Source organism: Triturus cristatus, chromosome 11 (assembly GCF_964204655.1).
Source record: "Triturus cristatus chromosome 11, aTriCri1.1, whole genome shotgun sequence".
Taxonomy (NCBI): Eukaryota; Metazoa; Chordata; class Amphibia; order Caudata; family Salamandridae; genus Triturus; species Triturus cristatus.
In genome coordinates this window covers 296,503,395-296,518,494 of record NC_140594.1, presented here as the reverse complement: position 1 = coordinate 296,518,494, position 15,100 = coordinate 296,503,395, and the positions used below count along the sequence as shown (strand labels likewise).

The window sequence follows — 15,100 nt, the reverse complement described above, 5'->3', positions numbered from 1 at the left end:
GTGATGTAGAGTGTAGTGGCAAGGACTCGTGTAGAATGGAGTAGTTTACAGTGTAAACGCATACACTGGATTGTAGTAGAGTGGAGTGGCATGCAGTAGAGTGGCGTACAGCGGAGTGATGTACACTGGAAAAGCATACAGTTCAGTGATGTGCATTGCATTGAAGTTCCATATAATGGCATGTCATAGAGTAGAATAGCATAGTGCATAGTGTGGTAGAGTGGAGTAGCGTACAGGGGAAAAGCGCACATTGGAATAAAGTATAGTGGAGGGGTGTACAGTGGAGTGGTGTAGACTTGAGTGTCAGAATGAAGTGGCATAGAGTGCAATAGCTACAGTGGAGAGGGGTAGAGTGGAGTGGCATAGAGTGGAGTGGAGTACAGTGGAGTTGCGTACAGTGGATTAGCATAGAGTGGAGTGGCATAGAGTGGAATGACATAGAGTGGAGTTTGGTAATTGAAATAGACGTAGCGTGAAAGTGTGTAAACAGATGTAGATGTATTGTGTCAGAAATATACATTATGAGGTGTAAATGGTAATTTTTGGTAGTATGTGTGAATATTGTAAGTAGTGTTAAAGTTATACATTTTTAAACTGTAGTTATATATTTTGTCTCAGTATACCGTGGTAAGTTCGTGGTATACTGCGTAAATGCGGATGAGAAGTTAGTAGGTGATAGTTAATGGCGGTGCTTACCAAAGGTAAAGGCAGTTAAGTAGGTTTTAGAACAGTTTGGCTGCATTCTGCGTTTTGCTGTATTCTGGATTATGGCTGAGATCTATTAGAGTAGCAGTTACTGCTGCCAGGTGTGTTAGTGGCCACTACTGCTCAATTATGGCCATGAAAAAGAAGACTGGAGGCCCATTATACTTGCTAGCATTAGAGTAAGGTGACTATATTCTTTTCAAGACAAAGGGACAGAAAGTATCTTTGGTGCTGCAGGTATAGTGGCACCAGGGTCCATGAGGAGCCAAATAAACCCCACTTGTGGCTGCATTACTACCCTTCCTTCCTTGCTTGCATTAGGGAACACTGCACACTTACCAGAGTTAATTTGGGCCTCGGAGCAATGGCATACAGGAGGGGGAAATTAAAGCAGAGGAGACACCTTTGTTTGGCCTCAGAGACACGGCAAAGAGGGCAGTGTGGCAAGATGGGAGTCCATGTTTTTGTCAAAGGACAGAGGAAACTGCCCTCTTTGCAAGGCAGTAGCTATCATTAATGACAGAGGTGAAGCAGCACTGGGGCCCGGGGGTCTGAGGGGCCCATTGCATCACAATTATGACTGTCTCACTTTAAAAAAAACAGAGGCATGGGAGTTTTTTTTCCGTTCTAGCATTAGTAGAAGGCACCCTTGCCGAAAAAGGGAGACAACATGTGGGAGCTCTTTGTTTCTGAAAGGGACCGAAGCATGTTTCAAGATTGAAGTGATGGCCAGGCATGGTGGGGAGGGGGTGAAGGAGGCAGGGGTGATAGCCTGCTACTGAAGACTGCAGTTGTCATTAGTGCAGCAAGTGCAGTGGCATTGGGGTCCAGGGGAGTGTGAGAGGCTCAAACCACTCCAGTTATAGTGAGCATTAGTTTTGGGTCAATACCCGTTTTTGTTTATGCATTTCCTGTTTTATGTGTCATATTTAGTGTGGTTTATGAGTTATAGAAAACGTACTCCTGAAATGATCTCATAAGCCCTGCCCCCTGTGTTCAGCCATGTCCCTCCCGCTCCCCCAATCCTTGCCGTAAAGTTTTGGAGGGGGGCCTGACTTCAAAACATTTTGCATAGGGGGGCTCAGAGCAAAAACGTTTGAAGATCTCTGCTCTACAGTAATGCAGCTGGCAAAAGTCCACATCCCGCACAAGTGGTCTCTCTGGGGATGCACCATTTGTATTGATACAAACTTCAGTCAGCAGCGCTACCCATCATCCTAAAGAGACATGACGTGTGGGCTTTAGACAGCAGAACCATCTCTGATGTTATTTCTGATGTTAAATCTGTGAAAGAGGCTTTCTATGCACGTACAGTAGGAAGCAAAGCTTCTGATCAAGTAAAAGAAGTATGACAAAAAGAGGAGATTTAAACAGCAGAACTAGCTCTCATGTTAGAACTAAGTGACAGCAGTACAGTCTCTCATCTCAGTGATATATTTGACTGGAGGTTTAAAAAGTATCGTCATCCCGCGTGCCAAATAAATACGAGAGGCAGGGACATTAGACAGCAGAACTAGCACTCACGTTCGAACTATGTGACATACAAGTGGCTTAGCAGCACTGTCTCTCATGCTAAAAAGGTGGCGGCAGAATTGAGACAGCAGCGCTATCGCTCATGCTAACGAGATGTGACACACAGAGGACTAAGACAGCAGGGCTAGGTCTCATGTTAAGAGAGATGTGATAGACAGACAATGTGCAGCAGCGGCCTACCGAGGAATACACATCTTTCAGACTCAGCCCTTAAACAACAGCTTTCCCTGTGGATAGGAGCCGTACATATAGGACTGTGCCTTCAAGGGCTCACATGCTATCTCTGAGTTATACCTCCTGATATATGTATCTCACCGCTTGACAACTGGAGCAGCAGGGATATACTTCACACTACACAGAACTCACAGTGTGACACCTGGGACAGCAGAGCTACACCACATGATGTACGTCTCTCGCGGGTGGACCCCTGTGACAGAAGTGCTATACCCCACCATAGACGGCTCCCACAGGGCGACACCTGTAACGGAAGAGCTGCACCTCATGATGGACGGCCCTCATAGGCAGTGAACAGTTGAGTGATAGGCAATGTTACAAAGTCATCCGTTCGCACACTTGACAGCAGAGTTGTATGTACTCTGTGATACACAGATCTCACTGGCACATATGGGTCCTTGGAGCCGTACCCCATCTTACATTGATTTCACTGACGGATAGTGGAAAATGTCCGCGTGAGTGGTGAATACGCAGGTGATTCAGACCTTTGGCTGACACTGGAACACAATCTGTGTCCTGTCCTCCCCAATATTCCTGGCACACCCCTGGGGGCAGGGAGAGAGTTGTGGTCTATAATCTGCAGTGCAAACCTAGAAGCCTAGGAAACCTGTTTCTGCACAGCACCTTCCTGGTAGAACAAATGGGAGTGCTTAGAAACAAGCCCGCTATGACTATTAAGCACTACGTATATCAAGGGGCCATTCCGTTCAGTCTGGAATTGCCGGGATCTAATTTGAAGTTTTGCACTACGTGCATCGCATTACTTACTCAACCATGCCAGTGCGGCTCCCCAAGATCCCTGTGGTCCCACCAGTGTGGACAAGTGTTGCACAGACAGACTGGTTCACCGCTGTCCTGCATCCCCCGATGAGCTCTATGATAAAAACCTTCTCTGTGTAGTTGTTCATCCCTACAGAGACTATGGACGCTTGAAGAATGTCAAGCTGAGCTTCTCACCATAGGCTTGTTACATATGACCATAGGCCCACTGGGCTTCTCCCCTCGCCTTGAAGAGCATCCATCCTCTGGTGCGCAAATCCAGATGCTTTAGTCCCTACAAGAATCCACCTCTCCTTTCTTGTGTGTCTCGAAGTCTCACGCCATTGGTCGAAACCTAAATAGCTGATGCAGTAGACAACATGTACACATTATTAACACCTGCAGGCTATTTGAGTAACTCTGTCATGCGCCTGCCTCTTTAACCACCTTAAATAGAAATATTCACTTTTTATGAATTGCCTAATATGTTTTTTGATTGATGGGTATGGAAACTAGGGTCAGAGGGAGAAAGTCTATTTTTCATGATCATCGAATCTTGATCAAGCAGGGAGACCTGGATTAGAGTTCAGGTCTTCTAGATCCTTAATGGGCACATTCCACCTAGTGTACGCCTCACAAAACTGGCAAGACGACATCATGTCTTGCAGAAAAGTAAAGCTGTCTCTACCACACAACTGCAGAATGCCCATGAAATGCAACGCCATGTGGCCAATATTCTTGGACCACTCTAGCCCAGCTGGGGGGCACCTGCAGCTGAGATGAGGTGTCCACTTTACTACCAAATGTGGAAAAGTGGATTTTGTGAAGAAAAAGGAAAAAATGCCCCTCACCTCTGGAATTAAGGCCCGTCTCTTGGTCTGGCCAGTGGAAATGGAACTGAAATTCTACATAAAGCTGTCAATGATTGTGTGTGAAGTGTTAGGCTTGTAAAAGTTCTGCACAGTAATGTCGCATACATTATATTCGGAAGAATCTAAATTTGATTTTTTTTTCTGCATAAATATTATACTTCTTGGATTTCTTCATAGTTTATGTACACAACACAATTCCGGAATAAATACCGCCCACCCTCCCCCAACCCCCACACCGCCTACAGCAAATTTAGCAACTCTTTCCTATGTAATTCTGCAAAAAATACTTGCAAGAAATATATTTGCCATGGTCGAAATTGAGAAAAAGACTTTTGGAAGTCTGCAGTATTCTGAAATGATGAATGACATCAGAAGAATATAAGTTCTGGGCATCTTTAGTGATCAAGACACACACTATGAATGTGATGAGAGGCAGAGGAATTATGGCTATTGGAGGTGGTATTTGCGTACTTGTGCCCTCACTGAAATTGTGGTCCCCTAAAACAAGAGACAACACACACATCTCTGTGTTTACTGTCCACAGGTGGAGTTTCCTTTGGATGCCCTTCAGAAGTCCCCAGCCATCAAAGGCTGGTTCCGGCTCCTTCCCTTTGGAAACATAGAGGAGGATGATGGGTAAGTGACATTACCTGAAAGACGGGTCCACTAAAATGTCATCAAAGAGGAGGCAGAAACGTGCCCAACCACAGTGAGTCGATTTTATGGTTGAAAATTCCATCATGAGATACCCTATTTTATTGGTACAGCTGCCAAGATTGTAGTCTTCCGGCCGGTGGGTTGTCCCAGACGCCATTCTCAGTCTCTAGCTGCATTCCTTCCACATGTCCTAAAACTCTGGCTGCCTGGCGCCCGCAGCATCCCTTGACCTGCATGGCTTTTAAGAACGGCCGGTGTTTTGTTGTCTTTATCTGCGTGTGGTTTGTGTGTCTATATGTTTGTTTTCTTTATCTGCGTGTGGTTTGTGTGTCTATATGTAACTACACATACACGCACGAATAAGTGTGTATATGTGCATATTTGTGGAGATGTTATTTGTCTTCGTGTGTTTGTGTTTTTGTGCACCCGTCTACTTGTGTGTCTGTATTTTTGTCATAGTTATGTATTTGTTTGCGTGGTTGTATGTAAATGTTAAGTTTTTCCATCTTTATGTGAAGCCATGTTTGCATTATAGCACTCCCCGAATCTGACAGATATAAGTTATGTATGTGTGTATGCGAGTGTATATCTGTTTGCGTGCATCTGTCTGTTTTTGCATCTGTCCGTCTGAGGTGTCTGTGACTACCATCCACGGTGCAGTCTTTTCTGATTCACCTTTTCCATAATGCGCTCTTAGCTCCTGAAGCGCCTTGCAGACCAGCAGCTATCCACCTTTTTAAGTCTCACCTACCATACAACGCAAGCGGTCTGGGTATAAAAGAAATATTGTAGGCTTACCATAAATGTACGGGGGTTTCAGCCCTCCCATTGCGTGCTGTTGGTTGGCTTTATTGGCGCTCTCATTTGCTCGCTTCTTATTCTATGACTTTCCTTGTCCCAGCTTGTCCACCTTGTGTTTGCTCCTTCACTGGATCATGGCCTCTTTACAATCTCTCAGACTGACCGGCTTCTATCCTCCCACTGCTCACTTTTAAGGAACTACTTTTTTCTTTTTGATTAAGCACTCTATGAAAATTCATGTTATCCAGCCCTCTTCATACTGTGTTACTACCCCCTGCTAAATGCCCCCTATACTCAGCGTTACTGCCTCCCTCATTTTGGAAGCTCTCCCGTGCCTCACCCTTGCCAATATCCCTTCCTCCCCTGTGCTTTGTGTTGCTTTCTTGATTGTGTGCTTCTCCCCCGGCTCGTGTTTTTGCTCTCCCTCGTCTACTGTGTCTGCCTCTCCTGCCAGGGGCTCAAGCAGATCTGAACTTTAGGTTGGGGGTATGGGGCGGTCTAACAAATTAATCAAAGGAGGTGTGGCTAACACTTCAAAGAAGGGGCGGAGCAATCCTTAAAGCCAATACAAGAAAATAGAGTCATAAATTGAGTATTTTAAACATATTGGTCAAACTGTAGTGTAGTTCCTATAGCCCTGATAGGCTCTGCGCATTGGAATATACACTATAGATTTGACATAGGACTGAAGTCAGTATGTCTCTATCGAGTACATTAAACTTAATTACTTGTGTGTGCCAGCTAACTCAGAGGTCACTAGAAACTTCTCGAAGATACAAGAAGGGATTAGTTTCTGACAACCGCATAAACATGACAACTTTGTTTCCCTTGGAGTCGGAACAATCTCAGAATCGTGGAAACAATAGATAACAGTTTCACTCAGTCAATCGTGCATGCTTCGGTTCTACAGAGTTGCATAGAAAAAGAGAGACGGGCGTTTCAATAAAAAGGTTTTATTGAACACTGAACAGTCTTATTTCTCATGCAAGAGATATGAACTGCTACAATCGTAAGACAGGCTGCGAAGTACAATATGTACAGAGTTAGCAGAAAGATAAAATAATACTGCAATAGCATGGTTTGTAGCTATGACATATATTAATTAAAATACATACATAAATAACATAGGCTAAAAATGTGAATACTCATCTGATGCTTCTAAATTGTTCTACCCCAGTGTACCTATCCTAAGTGTAGTATGAGGTAAGAAGTAGGTGCTGTTTTCTAAAGTATAGCTAACTATAGCTATAGTTTTAGTTTTGCCAAGAGTTGCCAAAGGTTTCTCTAAGTTCTAGTCTGCTCCATACCTTTAGAATGTGTGAGGTTGGAATCTCTTTCCTGGACTCGATTTCTAACACCCCGCAAGGGGAGTCAGAAACACTGGAGCTGGATTCTCTGCGAAGAGGATGACAGCGTCTGGTCAGAGCATCAGGCTGGAACTCGATCTCCTTCCGAACTTGTCGTGCCGAACCGCAAGTATGCAGTCGAGCTGGATCGTGCCGGAACTGTGGTTTGCCAGGGCAAGTTCAGGTATATTTATACCTTGAAGGTCTTTAGGAATGCCTGTATTGACGTAAAAGTCGGGCATCGGAACGTCATGAATGAACCTCTAAGGAATAGATGTTCATGCATAATAATGAGTTCTTGGAGAAATCAATATCCAAGCAAGGGAAATTCCTAAAGGCTTAAGTGTCTGGTTTTCCAAGAACTCGTTGTGACGTGGATTGTCGGATGTAGGAGACCATGCCTGTATTTGGGTAGCATGGACAATGCCTAAATAAGGGCTGGATTTTCTATGCCTAAATAAGGGAAATATGAATTGTACCTATATAAGGGCATAAATCGGAAAACCTATATACAGAATCTAAATCTACACACAACAAAACGTGATACGATTACAACATACATGTTTTGGTGAATTTTGACAATGTTTGTAGGCTGCCAACAGAGATGTTTAAAAAGGGCAATCAGTAATTTGACAACTAAAAAGCAGCCTCTACAGTTTTCAATGCAAACACACTTTAGAACCCGTTTTACACCGTTAGCTCAATGAAACAACCGTTTTTGACATTTCTCAGAAAATTCCTCCTGTGAAATGACAGTGAGCTGGTTGAATATTTTTTATTCTAGCTTCACAAAGACACTTCTTTATGACTGTTGACCAATGATGCGTTTTGCAGTTCACTCATCGGGACATTGTGACATGTGCTTGTTTGATTTTACATGCATGTATTTGTCTCAGAATATTGAGATGACTGTATTAACACAACTGATTTTGAGATGCGAGACTGACAAGTCTTGGGTTTGATTCCTAATTCATCTTCCATCCCTTCTGAGACTGAAAATATGAGTGCCAATCGGTTGGCAATATTATCGCTTATTACATTGGCTGGAATCTGTTTTGTTCTAATAAAAAGAAAATAGCAGTTGTTGGCACCCCACACCGAGCAGCTCTCATACGAGATGACTGAGCTACATCATGCAGGAAGCCACCAAGCCAAAAGAACTGCCAAAAAGTTAGTTGCCAGGAAATAACTGCAACAAATGATTTTCTAGCATGCAAGGAATCCAAGTATTCCTTCAAGCTCCAGAACACGTAGATTGTGTGGCTGATGTGCAGTGTCCCACAAAAAGATCACCCCAGCAGTAACAGACAGAGTACCTCTTAACAGCATGTGTTGTATAGCAATGCAGACGTGTGTGTTTTCCTTGTTCGGTGCTTTTGCATTTCTAACCTATGATCAGGGCCGGACTGGCCGTAGCGGGCACCGGGCAATCCCCCGGTGGGCCGCACGGGTGGGGGCCGGTTTGGGCCCCTGGGGGCCGTTTTTTGCCTCATAGCTGCAAAATCGGCCCTGTAACAAAATCGGCCGAAACCCGGCCGTTGCAAAGAGCTCGGCCGCACCCCCAACCCCCAGGGGGTAGGCGGGGCGGCCAAGCACTTTGCCAGGGCCGGTTTTGGTTCCCAGTCCGGCTCTGCTTATGATACCCAGTATCCGAGTTATGCTGCTGTTGACAAACCCAGGCTTTATTGATAGCAGAATAAGGTTTCACAAGCATTTTGCTGCTACATTTCACCAGTTTGAAGAGATAGGACACAGCGATGCAATGTCTAAACAAGGGGAGTGTGGGGGTACTGCTCTGCAGAGACACAACCCTGAGGAAAAACACGCAATGTATATGTTAAAGGAAATTCTGCAAATGACTTACAATGCACTCTGAGAAACTGATCATAGAGGTGCTTGCTTTAGGTGGCAGAGGTATACCTCTGGTTAGACATCAAATATATGCTAATTGTTTCACATAATTAATCTATCTCTCAGTTTACCCAGAGGTCACGCATCTGACATCTATGCTATCCCTCAAGTGACAGTACTTTTTCACCACAGGACAAGAGACACCATCCATTATTTCTGCTTGATGTCTTCTAAAAGTGATACCTGACCTGTGTTTATTGCCTGAGGGCACTCCCTAAATATGAGTTGATTTGTTACTTATAAAGAGCAACAAACACCATAAGGCATATTGGCGCAGAACTGACTAACCTTCAGAAAAGATTATCATTAAATAGATGAATTTTAAGAGCCTTTCTAAACACAGAATCCCCCTATATTTTGAGCAGGACAAGAAGGAGTGTATTCCAAATAGAAGAAGCAACAAAACGAATGTGAACCTCTACTACCCACACCCCCTCCAGCCGTACTCTCCATTGAGCCTTTCAAAATTGGGGTCCATTAGAAGAAGGGAAGAGCCCAAATTAATGGAATGGTTAAACTTGAAAGCAAACATATAAGCAGCATGGGGCTTATTTCATAATCGGATTTGTGGGCAAAATACCTTATAAAGGATTTTTCTGCAAACTGGCAACTAGTGCAGCTTACGACAAACCTCGGAGAACCTATCAAATTTCCGGAAGTTAATGACAAGTCAAGCTGCTATATTCTGAACGCCTTGAAGCTTGGAAACTTCAAAAACCGAGGTACCTTGCTCAAAATCTTGAGTTATCTGGTGGCTGTTGATCTTCTAGAATATCATGCACCTTACTGCTGAAACCACAGAAATTCTATAAAAAGAAAACTTATAATTGAGCCTCTGTGTGTATTGCCCCGAGAATATGGAACTCCTTCGCCTCTGAAATCAGGCTGATCCCCTGAACCGTATCATTTAAAAAGGAAGTCAAACTGCTACTAATGAACACATTATTGTATTTAAGGTTCATGTTCTCTATTACACACTAGGCCACATTTGCGAAAACCTTATAAATTATTGGACTTTCTGGGATCATGTATATTTATATTTAGTGGGCGGACTAGTCTCTGTTTTGGCCTCCTGTTGGGATTTATCCTTCTTTTTTCGCACTAGATTATGTTATTTGTTTGACTGTTTCTTTCTTCCTGACCACTTGTAAAGCGCTCAGGCACCCTCGTGGGTCATGTTTGCACTATATAAAACTTTATAAATAAATAAAAATGAATTCTAGTAACTTGTGGTCTTCAAGATATTTAGAGAGCAGATGAGCAAGAACATCTCACCAATTTTAGTGACTGCTGGCGAAAGAAAGATGTACTATAGTTAGCTCCACCCCATGATCCGAGCTTGTTTTCTTCAAAAGGAGTTTGACGACCCCGTTCTTACATCCACTAGTCACAATGCCAGATGAAAACAGGTGTTAAGGATGAAGGTAAAAGTAGGTGAACTACCCAGATAAAGATTTTAGAGTGTGGACATACATCATCTGAGCTGTTAGAGGTTATAAAGGTACAGAAGTTCTACAGTTCGAACAACATAGAATACGGGGCTAAGAAAGTGCACAGAAATTATGTGAACAACCTTTGGTGGCGCAAACTCTGGGATTCAGGCAGTTACGAGACCCGAGAGTGCATCTAATTAAAAAAAGTGTCTGTGGGTGGAAAAAGCTAAATTAATTTCTGAGTACAACTGGGCTTACAGCACCCACGATACACTTTGCTTAAACCAACAATCATCTGGGATCAGGGACGCAGGCAGACTTTGGAGGGCTTAGCATTAGTTCAGTGGCAGCTCACGCAGGTAACACTGCGGGGTGGTGAGGCGGGGCTGGGTGGGGGAGTAGTGGAGTGTGACATATGACGGGAAAGTGGAGAGTAAAAAACATAAAGAAATAAAAGCACTTACTTTGCATTCGCAGCATGTTTATTTATTTCTTTACTTCTCACTTTCCCGTCGTATGTCACACTCCACTACTCCCCCACCCAACCCCGCCCCAGCCACGCCTCACCGCCCCACAGCATTACCTGTGCAAGCCGCCACTGCGGATTAGTTAGAATCTTTGCGTAAACGATATGGAGGGAGGCACTTGCATGTGTGTACAGGACAGGTTTGTATTGTTATATGGGGTCAGAAATGTATTTGATGTACTGACCACAAGCTTCTAGTGTACGTGCTTGAAGAAAACGGTATGGTGAGTGCAGCTCTGACACTTGTTATTGTCTTATATGCATGAAATTAACTTTGCAAGGGCTGATTTCGTGTCAAGATATAGGTTGCAGTGTACCAATGATGTAATCGAATGGAGGAGACTGAATGCGTAGTTGGCTTGGTGAATGATAAGCTTGGGTCTGCAGATGGCATCACTTGTGATTAATGGTTGACAGGGGTGTAACGGACACCCCCTCCTCCCTGGGGCGCGGGGGCCCCCAGTCATCTACACATGAAGAGGGGTCCCCCTTGTCAGCTCGAGGGTATGGGTTTTACTAGGTTCCCCCTCACCATTCCTTGCCGGGGGCCCCCTAAGGGAACCTTTTGCCACTGATGGTTGACTGATACACGTGCAGGCAGTGTGCTTGAGGAGGTGAAGGAACGTATTATACTGGGGTGGTACACAGTATGATATTTACAGTGAAATCTATAATCATATGCCCAAGTCCAAGATGAACTCAGTATGAGTTTGTACTTAAGTCAGTGTGTTGCTCCTCCTAAGGAACTCCACAATAGATTAATTTCTGTTGAACTCTAGGGGTGGGCGATAAATTATTCTTCACCGGCAGAGTTCACGGAGTTTTGCCCACCCGCGTTACGCTTGTAATGTGGAGATCTACCAAAACTCTGCCAACCGCCACGTGGTGGATTTTTTTCTTGCGCTCAGCTCGTCAACATTTATTTGGTGAGTGAGAATTTGCATCCCCTAGCGCGATTTTCGGGTGCTAGAACATCACCAGCTTAGATTTTCTCAATATGGGCGGTTGTGGCAGGTCTCAACTGTTCGTGGTGAGAAAGCTGCCGCTCAAGTAGAAAATCTACTCAAGAAGCAGCACCCTCGGGCGCACTGCATGGTGTCATTTGCACTGGTTTGGCAGTGCGGAAAAAGCTCCCAGTGCTAAAAATCAGCACGAGCAGTGCAATGTGCCGAATTCTGCCCGCTGATGGAACTCCACCCAATCTTGCAGAGATTTTATTTATCTCCGCAGAATTCTGCGGTCGAACTCCGCAAGTTTTGCCCACCCCTGTTAAACATGAATTGGTACCAAGCAATGACCACCACAAAGGAAACACTTAAAAAAGGTTATTGGTGGCCGGCATTAGATGCCTCATTTTAATGTTTCATGGAATCCTGCATTATGTGTGCCAATGCAGGCATTACACGCAACCATTGATTTCTGTTAAATTTTCAAAGGGTGCATGGGAGAACCTTGCAATAGACTTCGTAGGCCCACTGGGAAACTTGCCTTTGGTCAACAGATTCCTGATTGTTCTTCTAGATTTTCATTGAAAATGGTTATACTACGTCTTTCTTAGGGAATCAGACACAGATGATGTCATCTATTTTCTCGGAAAACGCATTTGCCATTGAAGGATATCCACGCATGTTCTAACAACAGGGTGCAGTTTGTCTCTAGTGAAGCGTAGAAGCATCACTTGGTTACTTAAATTGAACATTACTCTGTTGCACCAAAATAATGGTATGGTAGAAAGAGTGAATAAGATGTTGAAGTACAACATACATCTGGCCATTTTCTCTAAGTTAGAGCTAGAAATGATACTCATGGATAGGATGTGGTACTGCATTGTCACACCACATTCTACTGCCAGGGTGAATGCCTTCAAACCTTTGCTACTCCAAAAACCAGTCTCAAAGCTAGTTCTCTTCTATATTGCTAGAATGGTAAAGAATGAAGTGGCAGACTTGTCTGCTGTAAGAAAACACATAGGGCATGTGCAGAAAAGATACAATTGTGAAAAGCATGTGAAAGGAATTGAGTTGCCATTGGGTTACCTTGTGAGAATTCAAGACCCTGTGCAGAGTGTGCCTGGATGTTCCCCTGTGAAGTGGAATATTGTCTCGAAGGTTAATGATAGTGTTGAGTATATGGAACATGCAAGTATCAGGTAGGTGTTATTTGCACTTAGAAAATCTCCCAGGATTATTTGGAGACCTAATTTTCTAGCGGACCTTGTATTATTTTGAAGTTTTGCTCCTTTCTCAATTTCCTGCTGTATTTTTGTTTTTAGTTCTATTTGGTTTACAATTGTAGTTTAGCTTTTTTGTTATAGTGGGGAGTTAGGGATGGAGAATAGAAGCAACATAGAACAAAAAGACAGGAAGAAGAAAATTGGAAATAAAAAGCAACACGAAAAATAGAACCTCAATCATAGCAACAGCGGAAGAACTCTAAGAGAGTAAATTAATAACTTCCTGTAAAACGCAAGCAGTACTTTTGTTTCCACTGTGTCCGCAGTGCCCGAGAATGAAAAACACCACTTTACAAAATTGAGGCTATATTCGCCCACTTTTGGACGCAAGGAAATTGGTCTGTGCTATCTGGGTAAACAGTCTTGCTATCTCATGGAAAGGGTAGAGAAGGAATAGTAAGCCACTTTATTTTTGACGTTTTCAAAATATTCAGGGGCATGGTATTTAAGTCACAAATTACTTTTATATATAAAAATCGAATATCTCAGAGGGCTTTGCTTTGTTAAAGAAAAATCTGGGTCCTCGGTCTATGCAGTTACAATGGGGGAGGAAAGCAGGATTTTCTAAATGGCCAGCCATTTTGGGTACTCTGACGCGGTCTAATCACTTACCAATTGTAGTTGTAGGCAGGGTAACTGCAACAGGCATTTTGCAATAGAGACCTGGGCAACTGGTAATCCAAGTGAAATTAAATTAAATTAAATTAAATTAAAGGTGTTGCTTGTATAGCGCATCTGTCACTCCTAACGGAATCTGTAAATGACAAAGATCAGCTGCGTAGATTGAGACCTAAATTAGGGCCAGGCAGCAGGCATCAGATGTTCCAAAGATCCATGTCTTTAAAGCCTTTCTGAACTGCTCCTCCTGTTCAATTGCTCCGATTTCCTTTGGCATGCAATTCCAGGCTTTTGCTCCCAATACCGTGGCCAATTTCCCTCCTCTGGTTGTTAGTTCGAAGCCAGGCACTTTAAGCAAGTTTGCAGCACTAGATCTAAGTTTTCTCGCTGTAGTGTATGGTTTGAATCTTGTTGAAAAGTATACCGGACCCAGGCGGCGGTATGCTCTGAAAGTCGTCAACAATAGTTTAAACAAGATTCTTTTATGAACCGGGAGCCAGTGGAGGGTCTTCAGGGCGGCAGAGGCAGACGCTCTACGAGGAAGCCCTAGGACCAATCTGGCTGCTGCATGCTGAACTACCTGTAGTCTCCTCAGGGTGGCTTTATTAATCCCTCCGTGAAGACTATTGCAGTAGTCCAGCCGCGATAGTGAACGCGCCATCTATTTCTGAAAAAGCATGCTTAGCGATCAAAATGCGCGAAGTAGCAATTAAGGTGGCAGCAAAGTAAAGGTAATGTGGCGAGCGGTCATTAAGCTCTTTCGCTTTAATTTTTATGACAGCCATGTACGTCAGGTTGGGAGCAGTCATTAGGCAGGCTCTTACTGTTTAATTTTTATGACATCCATGTTCAAATTATAGCCCTGAGTTGAAAAGCCAAAGTATTTTAATGCTGGAAAGACGTGTGCTCCTTCAGGGTTCTCCTTATTCCAAGTTTGCAGCTGCATTTGTTTCTTGCTGAGACTTTGACACTCATGTACTAAGCTATTTTGCGGTTGGTAAGGCTCTGATTCTTAAAAACGGAGCCTTTCCAACCCCAAATTGGCACTTTTTAATTGCCCAAACCCCAATAATGGTTTAGTGAGATGTTACTGAATCTTACCAAATTGCAATTGGGGTTTGGGAATAGATGTTGAATCAGTATTTGGAAGGAGCGTGTTAAGGGCGTCCCTTCTAGATACTGATTGCTTTAGGGGTGTAGCATTGTTTTGCAACCGAATATCAGTTGCAAATCACTAATAATTTACCACCTCCTCAAAGATAAAGGGGTCTTTAAGGGTCTCCTTCCCCTTTTGTGAATGTTCACCCCAACATTTTTTAGGCGCAGGCAATGGTCCATGGGACTACTGACTGCTCCTAAAAATGGTTTGTGTAATTTTGTATTATTTTCCCAAACGCATCCCGTTTTCCTTTAAGGAAAATGGTCTGCATTTTTTAAAAAAGGTTGCTTTATTCAGAAGCAATAACAGATAC

The 15,100-nt window shown here is 43.6% G+C and overlaps 1 protein-coding gene across 1 annotated transcript in view; it reads left to right on the top strand.

Moving 5' to 3' along the window:
* RASAL1 (RAS protein activator like 1) overlaps positions 1-15,100 on the top strand; it is a 765,452-nt gene that overhangs the window by 466,145 nt on the left and 284,207 nt on the right. Inside the window, exon 8 of the mRNA XM_085633253.1 lies at positions 4,648-4,739. Within this exon, the coding sequence (XP_085489379.1) occupies positions 4,648-4,739 (92 nt within the window). The remainder of the gene's footprint in view (positions 1-4,647; positions 4,740-15,100) is intronic.